This window comes from Maniola jurtina, chromosome 5, assembly GCF_905333055.1.
Source record: "Maniola jurtina chromosome 5, ilManJurt1.1, whole genome shotgun sequence".
NCBI lineage: Eukaryota > Metazoa > Arthropoda > Insecta > Lepidoptera > Nymphalidae > Maniola > Maniola jurtina.
This window is the reverse complement of record NC_060033.1, coordinates 4,928,982-4,938,243: the sequence shown is the minus strand read 5'-3', so window position 1 is coordinate 4,938,243 and position 9,262 is coordinate 4,928,982. Positions and strand designations below refer to the sequence as shown.

Sequence of the window (9,262 nt, the reverse complement as noted above, 5' to 3'; positions counted from 1 at the left end):
TTCGATTCGACATCCAGACACAACCGAGCGAGCAGCTCGCTCGACGCTGAGTGTGGATTCACCGACTTTGCGGCGCGCTGGAGATCGTATTTTTTGTCCAACATAAAAAAATCCAAGAAAGAAATTGTAGGTCTGAATATGCTCTACAAGTTTAAATTCCACAATTTTTCATATTTATTAAGACCCAAAGAAAAAAAAAGCAAAAAACAAAAATTGTGTCCTAAATTTTTGACTTTATCGATCGATATCTCGATAACGATGCATGATACGCTAAAAATGATTCAAGCGTTATTGTAGAGCACAAAGAAAGCTACAAAAAGTGTCTTACAAAAATTTTCGAATCTCATCGGATAGCCGAGTTATTGCCGAGAAACAAATTTTAAGCGTTTTCCAAGATGGCGGCGAAAGCTCCTAGGAAAGCTTGGTCGACAATCTCAAGTTAAGCTTTTCTAGGTATCCCCTACAACATATTAAAAAATTAGAAGCGCAAATTCATTTTCTTTTTTGAATGTACGTAATGACTGGACTATAAATGACGACGGATAATAAAGTAGTTCTAGTAATTACAGTACATTATAGCGTTTTCCAATAGATTGATGGAGTGATACTTTGTTCATGATTATCATTTGTTCAATTGGCGATATTGAATTCCAATTGAAAACATGCTGATATTTTAGTCCTTTATAATATTTCTACGAATTCATCCATACTGCGTAATCCTTTCGGCTTATATTGTTAACAATAACGACATAATTATAATTGATAAGGTGATAAAATAATACACATTTTACAGAATAATTGCATTGAAAATTAAATAATGCTGTCTCTTTTAGATGATTTTACAGTTTTTTTTTCAGGTTTGACTAAAAGGATAGAAATATAATTTCTTAAACTTATTATTTAACAGGTTGGTACAAGTGGCCTAATTTCAAGCATCTTAATGCTAGATGTGCGAGCCCGGATATTGTTTCGCTATTGTTCGAAACTTGCTCGTATTTATGAAATAATATATATTCTAATGCGGAAATTTCATTAATAAAACTTATTTTTAAATACATCTTTTAGTAAATTAAATGCATAAATTCTTAGCTAAATTCCTAACCGTTTTATAAACAAGTTACTATAAAATATGAAGGTCATTATTTTATAAAATAATAGTAACATTAATTATTATTATTATTTGATACCTTATAATCTTCTTTGATCATATCTGAGGCTTTTTCACCAATCATTATTATTGGTGCATTTGTATTTCCTCTAACTATTTGTGGCATAATAGAACCATCAATAACTCTCAGACCTTTTATGTCATACACACGCAGTCTGGCATCAATAACTGCGGTTTTATCCTCAGATGGTCCCATTTTACACGTCCCTACAGGATGGTAAATAGTAGATGTATATTGTACTAGTAAACAAAAAAAATATTTATAAGTCCCCCAATCATACTTTTCACAACCTCTAATCGGTCTTCTAACAAAGTATGCACCATTTTTCTTAAAAGCTTCTGTTTGCTCTAATGTGACAACATATCGCATTCCTTCGACCAATACATCCACATCTTCCTTAACGGTGAAAAATCCCGGATATATTAAAGGTTGCCCAAATACTGGATCTGTTCTATTTAATAATATTTGCCCTCTACTTCTCGGTGTCAGTAAAAACGGTCTAGCTGCAAAACTATTAAAGAAGGCTAAAGGAAATACGGGCAGTTGTGCATAAGTTTGTGGATCTGCATATAAATCTTCAAAATGTTGGCCATCGAAAAGCATTTGGATATCTGGAGCATTCTCACGCGCATATTTCGTTTTAATGTATCCAATACCATTTAAAGTGGAAGTAGATGACAGTGGACCACTTTTCTGATCGAGAGGTTGCTCATAGTACTTTGTGATTTGGTTTAGCAGCTCAGGTCCACTCACTTGCGTCGAAGTTTTATTAGATAGAGCAATAATAAGTCCATCTGAAGTTGCATGATCTTGTAAATTCTGTCCCACTTGTAAATCAGATAAAACTGGTATGTTCAGATTTCTCAAATGACGCTTAGGACCGATACCAGATAACATGAGTAATTTTGGTGAATTTATTGATCCCGCACTTACTATGACTTCTTTTCTAGCATATACATCTCGATATACGCCATTTCTGACGTAGGTTACTCCTTGCGCTACTTTTGTCTTTGGATCAATAATTACCTTTGTAACATATGCATTTACCATAATATCAATATTTGGGCGGACGTCACGTATGGGTCTAATATAAGCCATATTTGTTGACCATCTGCGACCGTTGAATGAAGTAGATTGACCCAATTCCGTGCCAATATTATTTTCTGCATTTAAATCAACTATTGGTAATCCTGTTTCATTGAAAGCTTCCACCAACATAATTGCATTCGCATCTGTGTAAGGAAACCTTTCGACATACAAAGGTCCACCTACTCCATGATAATATGTGTCTTTTCCTTCAATATTTCTGTTATTTTCGGACTTCCTGAAGTATGGTAGTACCTGTAATGACATTTTTGAATTTAGTTACTATAAATAGATACACAACAGTTTTATTTTGAAAGTTATACCAATATAACAAAGTGCTAAAATTTGTTGGCATGTTTTATGTATTTTTCCTTTCCTATTAGTAACCGATTTAATTCCGGTAAAAAAAAATTTGGTACCTATCTAGTTTCTCAGTGCAATTTAATACGGGTTTCATTTATTCATAACACATATTTACGAGAAAGGTTTATATTTATTATAACATAAGCCATTCATATTCTTCTATAGTAAGCTGTACCCGGGCAAAACCGGGGCGGATCAACTAGCTTATAATAATCATGAATTTAATAATAAATAACCAAAATTAATCAAAATAAACTCAAAACCTCTTTGTAGCTCCATCCAGGGTTCCCCAAAGCAGCCCAATTATCGTAGTCAAGTCGATTTCCTCTTATGTATATTAAGTAGTTAGTAGCACTACTACCTCCCATAGTTTTGCCTCTGCAAAATATAAAACAATGGCCTAAAATTATTTCTGTAACAACTGATAAATGAAGAGATCCGCAGGAGAACCAAGGTCACTGACATAGCCTAAACTATTAGCAAGCTGAAGTGGCAGTGGGCAGGCCATGCTTGTCGTAGAGGCGATGGCCGTTGGAGCCGGAAAGTCCTGGAGTGGAGACCGCATTTAAGCAAACGTAGTGTGGGACGCCTTCCAGCACGATGGACCGATGATATTAAGTGGCTGGCGGGAAGTGGCTGGATGAGGAAGGCTGAGGACCGGGTGTGGTGGCGCTCTTTAGGGAAGGCCTATGTCCAGCAGTGGACGTCCACAGGCTGAGGATGAACAACTAATAAAAAAAGAAGTCTGATGTAGTTTTTGTAATATAATATGATGATAAATTGAGTGTAAAATATCTATGTAAGCAAAATATAAAAGCACTAATTTAGAAAATCTAAAATCTAGCTGTAAAGATAAGGCTATATCTTGTCTTCTTTTCTTGTTTGCGTAGCTTGCGATTCCAGACCAGTACATGAGTACAATACACTTTGCCAGTATCAAATGCAGATTTGTTTATTAGCTACTAAAAGTTCCTTCTGAGTTTTGAAATAATAAATTGATTACTGCAATGAAATCACTTTAGTTCTCAATACAGTTTTTTTATTTTCCCCAAATCGACATCAAAGTGTCTTAGATCAAATTGATGATCTACCATGCCATCACCGAGTGCTCTCAAAATAGCATCCTTTATAAATAGATTTAGAGAGTCTTACAGGCTTTTTCTACTCAGTAAATATAGTCACGTCTACTCTCTTGTGTAAAAGATAGTTTATGACCTAAGAAACGCCATTATTTTACCGCTGAAACGTGGCAGTCGGAAGATCGTTATTTATGAAGCAGAGTCTATAACAGAATGGGTTTGCTATTAAATGCTATCAAATATACAATCTGGAACTATTATTCTTCACAAATAATAATTAAAAGCCGCAATTACACCTGTAAGTTTTACTCACGTAAATAGCTTACACGATTAACTTACGACAAACCAAACTTATAAGTGTCGTTTACCTTAGTAAGTTTGTTGTCAATTAATCACATAAGCTGCTTACGTGAGTAAAACTTACAGGGGTAATAATCTCGGCCTAAGAAGAAGGTATCTGCCGTACTTTTAAATAAAAATTCCTTTTTGTATGAAATTTGAAATCCATACTTATTATTATAAATGCAAAAGTGTATCAGTTTGCCTGTTTGCTATTGATGGCCCATGAGACAGCGCAGAGATAAAGTATCCCAGATGGGCCAATTTGAATTTTTTTTCGGTATCAGCTTCGTGAACGCATTGTTATCGTTAGACAGTGGCGTACAAGTCATAGAAGCGTCAAAGCACTGCTTACTTCAACTGAATTGTTTTGGATTAAATAAATAAACAACCCTGGCTGCTAACAATTTGGACACCGTCGAGAGATGCGCTGTCATGCAATAAATAATTTTGACTCAACAAAGAGTCGAAAAACCATGATTCTCTGATGCTTACCTTGCCCAATGACATCTGCCTCCAACATACCCTCTGCATGTTAGCTTCTCAGGTTGAGTCTGGTAGTTCCAATCGATGCTCGACCATCGCAGTGCGGGAGGTAAGGCGGGCACGCTTGTAACATCTGGCTCCTCTGGACCGGCTTCGATTAGAAGTATCTGATATTTAAAAAAAATCAAAAAATCAAATAAACACCATATTTTGTATCCAAGAGTTAATGTAGTTTGACTATAACTATATTAACATTTTTTGGAGCCGGTGCCAATTAGACGCACGAACCGTCTACTCTTCAAATTGTTTGTGATTCCACATTGGCACCTCATTAGAGTGACATTAATCGGGCTCCATTTTTACCCTTCGGGTATGCATCCTTAAAAAGTACTTATACACATTCCTTGGTTATATAATCATTATATGAATAAAGATAGTCAGATCTTATAATTTGACAAAACATAAATATAACACTAACGTTAAATATATTAAGGTGTATTATTATTTCATTTGTAAGTATATTTAAAGAAACACTGGTATTCATGGTTGAAATAATATCTCATGTAAAAGAGTAAGTAATGATTTAGTACTTAAGGAAACACACTGCGCTACACAGCGGGTTGTCTGTCTAGATATTATATTATTCTTTAATTTCTCCAAAGATACACTATATTTAGGGTTCCTTACAACTGTAAGGTTATTTTTAAAAATTGATTTGAGTTGTCAAAAATAATATAAAATTATTAATTTATCTAATGCAGGTAGTTTGATAAAATCGATATTTGGCTCATTCGATGTCATACAATCTGTTGCTAGGAGGCCAACAAGATTGAACTTGCATAAATACGGGTGGTTCGAATGTTTTAGTTGAGTCTCCATCTGAGATTCGGAGCGATATCGCATATTTTCGGTATTTGGATTGTGAACTGAATAATTAGATGTTGTGATAGCAATCACGCTCTAATTAAATTATTTATTTTGGCATTAGTTTATTTAGATTAAAACTCTCGGATAACCTCTACACACTGAACCTGGTGTTTTTTGTGTTGGATTGAGAGGACATTTCAATTATTCGATAAAATATTTAAATAATACCTGCTTTTCTGAGTGACGCCAATACCTCGAAAGGAAAAATGGAACCCTTATAGGATCTATTGTCTGTCTAACTGTCTGTACGTCTGTCGTTTCTGTCAAGAAAACCTATACGGTATTTCCCGTTTACCAAGAATCATGAAATTAGGTAGGTAGGTAGGTCTTACAGCACAAGTAAAGGAAAAATCCGAAAACTGTGAATTTGTGGTTACATCAACAACAACGGTTTTATTCCCCACCATCCAAAGTAGCTTTACTTGTCAAAAATAATACTTTTTATCTATCCTCGTAGTACTACAAAAAATAAGGCACGAATATTAGTAAAATTTTGGCGCCAACGAAATTTCCAATCAAAGTTAGTAACAACTGTTTTGCCACAGCGACAATTAACATGAAATATGGGCACTCCCAAACTAAATTCAAAAATTTGACATCCAGTCGACAATCCTGAAAATAACAGAGTACCTAATAGTAGAGTAGTATTTTTAGGATTCAAAGGGACTCTTTTTCTAAGCCTCCTCTATCCGTCCATTTGTCTGTCAGCGGGCCATATCTCATAAACCGTAACAGGAAGAGAGTTGAAATTTTCACAGAGTGTGTATATTACCGCTATAACAACAATTTGTGGGTTTTATGATTAAAAACCAAGATTGCAAATTACAAAATGACCACCATGCAAATTAAAATTTAAACTGCATAATAATATACACCCAATGTTACATCTTGTATGGTGATTTATGTACGGAACTCTTCCTTTGCGAGTCCGACTCACACTTGACTAGTTCTTGACTATAATATTTTGTGAATCTTTAGGAATTGTTCAATTTTAAATGCTGCCAAAAACTTATACAAAAGACTTACTATCCACCCCTCTCTTCTATCACAAAATTCATGTGCTTCTATTTCCACTCTTTATCTATATCTATACTAATAAGTAAAATTGGAGTGTCTGTCAAACGGTGGGGCCGTAAACACATAGCAGACGGACAGACACCCTTTGGCATTTATTAGTAGGGATATTTTTCTCATTTCACAGGTGTCTACATTTAACATTTTTAAATGAAGTATAAAATTAAAAATAAATATTTTTAACTGAAAAAAAACTTCAATGAATTTAACATGAGTAGTTCAAGAAAATTAAATAAAAATTTCATCTAAAACATTCGGAATGAAGTTCAGTGCACAACGATATAAATATGGTCGGTCTGATTTTCCTTTGCTCTCCATTTACGTTGTTGCTATCGTGATTTTGCTCCGTTTTATGATTATAGCGGTGTTATAGCTCAGTTACGTGTTTTTACAAGTTTTACTTTCATTTTTACATAAAACTCAAACGCGATACCAACATTTTGCACAATATTACTCGCAACACTTGAAAATGTGTAAAAGAAGTATGGGTGCTCGTAGTACGCTTCATATGAACGTAGTTTGATTTTCATTCGTAGATTAATATATTATATAATTAGTAAATATGAATATAATATTATATATCATATAATTAGTGAAAATAATAAGTATCTCATTACTTTCACTTCATCGGCACAACAAAGTATCCGGCAGAAAAATTAACTAAGCATACTAAACAATTAAAATCATGACTCTCATCAGATAATGATAAGTGACGATGATTTTATGCGGCGTCTTTATCTACAAGAACACTGTCAAATCGTTTGGAACTAGTCTTCAATTAAGTAGTCCTGAGCTTATGATAATAATGTACAAAGTAGTCCATGAATAAACCAAAAACCATTGAAGTTATAAATTCCTGAAAGGCCGGCAACGCATCGGCATTCATGGGGGGCGGTAATCACTTAACATCAGGTGACCCGCCTGCTCGTTTGCTTGTTTTTTTACTATAAAAAAAATAACATCACTTCCTTTAATGGTGAAGGAAATATTGTGAGTAAACCCACATGCCTGAGAGCTCTCCAAATGTTCTCAAACTTTTCCACTTTGCCAACGCGGCGGACTTGGCCTAAACCCTTCTCATTCTGAGAAGAGACCTGTGTTCAGTAGTGGGCTGCGACGGGCTGAACATGGTGAAACCAATTAAGTCCTTAAACTTCCCGAATTGACCTCACCGGCAATTTAAACACCACTGTGCAAGTAAGGTTCAATTTAATTCTATGCTACAATTTTCCATAGTAGCTATCGCGATTTTGTACGGTTTTACGATTATGGCGGTGTTATAGGCATACTACTGTATAACGTTTATGTGTTTTACACATTTTGCGTGTATTTTTAAATATTTCCAACGGTGTTCAACATTTACGAGGTTAATTCTTTATGTCAACAATACGATTAAATTGGATTCCGAATTTTTTAAAGGCACTTTCACGTGATATTCCGTTTGATTTACCGTTATGGTGATAATAAGCATTTTTGTAAAGAATTTGCTTCAACGGATGTTTAAAATCTATTTTAAAGTTGTTTATATGTCTACTCTGGATGTACACGTGGATATATTATGAAGATTTTTGTAAATAAAAATATTACAGAAAACCTATATAAGTACTTATGTTTCATTTTTTGCCTTTGCTTTTAGGGTAGTAAAATAATAAAGCACTAATTCCATAACTTTGACAATTTGATAATGGGTTATCTAAAATCGTGTATTAAATTTATTCCAATCAACAACTTTTAGTTCGAACTCTCAAAGTTCCGTTATTAATTGAGGAACTGTAGTGGAGCCTGAATAGGGCAGTGCTGAAAATAGCGGAACTAGTCCCAACTTTGTTTGAATTTACTTAATATAGATAGGAACTGCCTTGCATTGTTGTTGGATTAATCGTACCATCTAGCATTAATACCTTAACGGGATGGTCTTAGCTTAAAACTTTGTCTATTGGAGTATTGCTATTAGTATAAAATAGGACTGAAATTAAGAAATTTGTTATATTTATGACAAGGTTTGACCCCTGTAAGAAAGAGTGATTAGAAAGTGGCTTTATAAAGAAAGAAAATATTATACAAATGCAAATTAATAATTTATAACACCCCCGACAAGTGAAGGTTACAGTAACTAGAAAAGAGCTGATAACTTTCAAACGGCTGAACCGATTTTCTTGGATTATAGCTAAGGACACTCTCGATTGCTCTATTGTGGTGTGGTTGAAAGACAAACTAACAAACCAGCAAAGAAACACACTTTTGCGTATACTAATGAGTTGATATTATGATTTGAGCCATGTGGAGACATGGTATCTAAATATGTCAAACAATTTGGAGCTATAAAGTGTGCAACAAAGTTTTATGATCTGGACGCACCTAAGCTTTTAGGTAATACTTAGTTCCCTATGAAAGTGCTTCCAAGTAATTCCTGTTTGAGTTTTCTAGTCTCCGGAACCTACCTCTAAGAAGACATACTCGTAAATTAAGGCAGCAAATAACATTACCTTATTTCAGAGTTCAGACTACTTACAAAGTGTTTTAAACCTCTTACAACGTACTTTGAACAACGTAAGTTTGCTTTAACTTTTATAAGAGGATTGTATAGTCAGTGTTGGAAATTAAATTGTATGCTTACCGTTTTGGGCGCTACCGGTAGAACGAGAGAGTCGAAAATTTCCCGAAATTAATTTTGTTTTATGAAAATTATAACTCATGTAATACAATCGTTATAGTTTGACATAAACGATTTCCTTACAA

The 9,262-nt window shown here is 34.3% G+C and overlaps 1 protein-coding gene across 1 annotated transcript in view; it reads right to left on the bottom strand.

The window, feature by feature from the left end:
• Positions 1–535: 535 nt before the first annotated feature.
• The window catches only part of LOC123865232 (glucose dehydrogenase [FAD, quinone]-like), a 53,373-nt gene continuing 44,646 nt past the window's right edge, over positions 536–9,262 (bottom strand). Inside the window, exons 3-5 of the mRNA XM_045906160.1 lie at positions 4,532–4,689; positions 2,882–2,996; positions 536–2,510 (exon numbers count right to left, since the gene is read on the bottom strand). Coding sequence (XP_045762116.1) covers positions 1,164–2,510; positions 2,882–2,996; positions 4,532–4,689 — 1,620 coding nt within the window. The 3' untranslated portion in view covers positions 536–1,163. The remainder of the gene's footprint in view (positions 2,511–2,881; positions 2,997–4,531; positions 4,690–9,262) is intronic.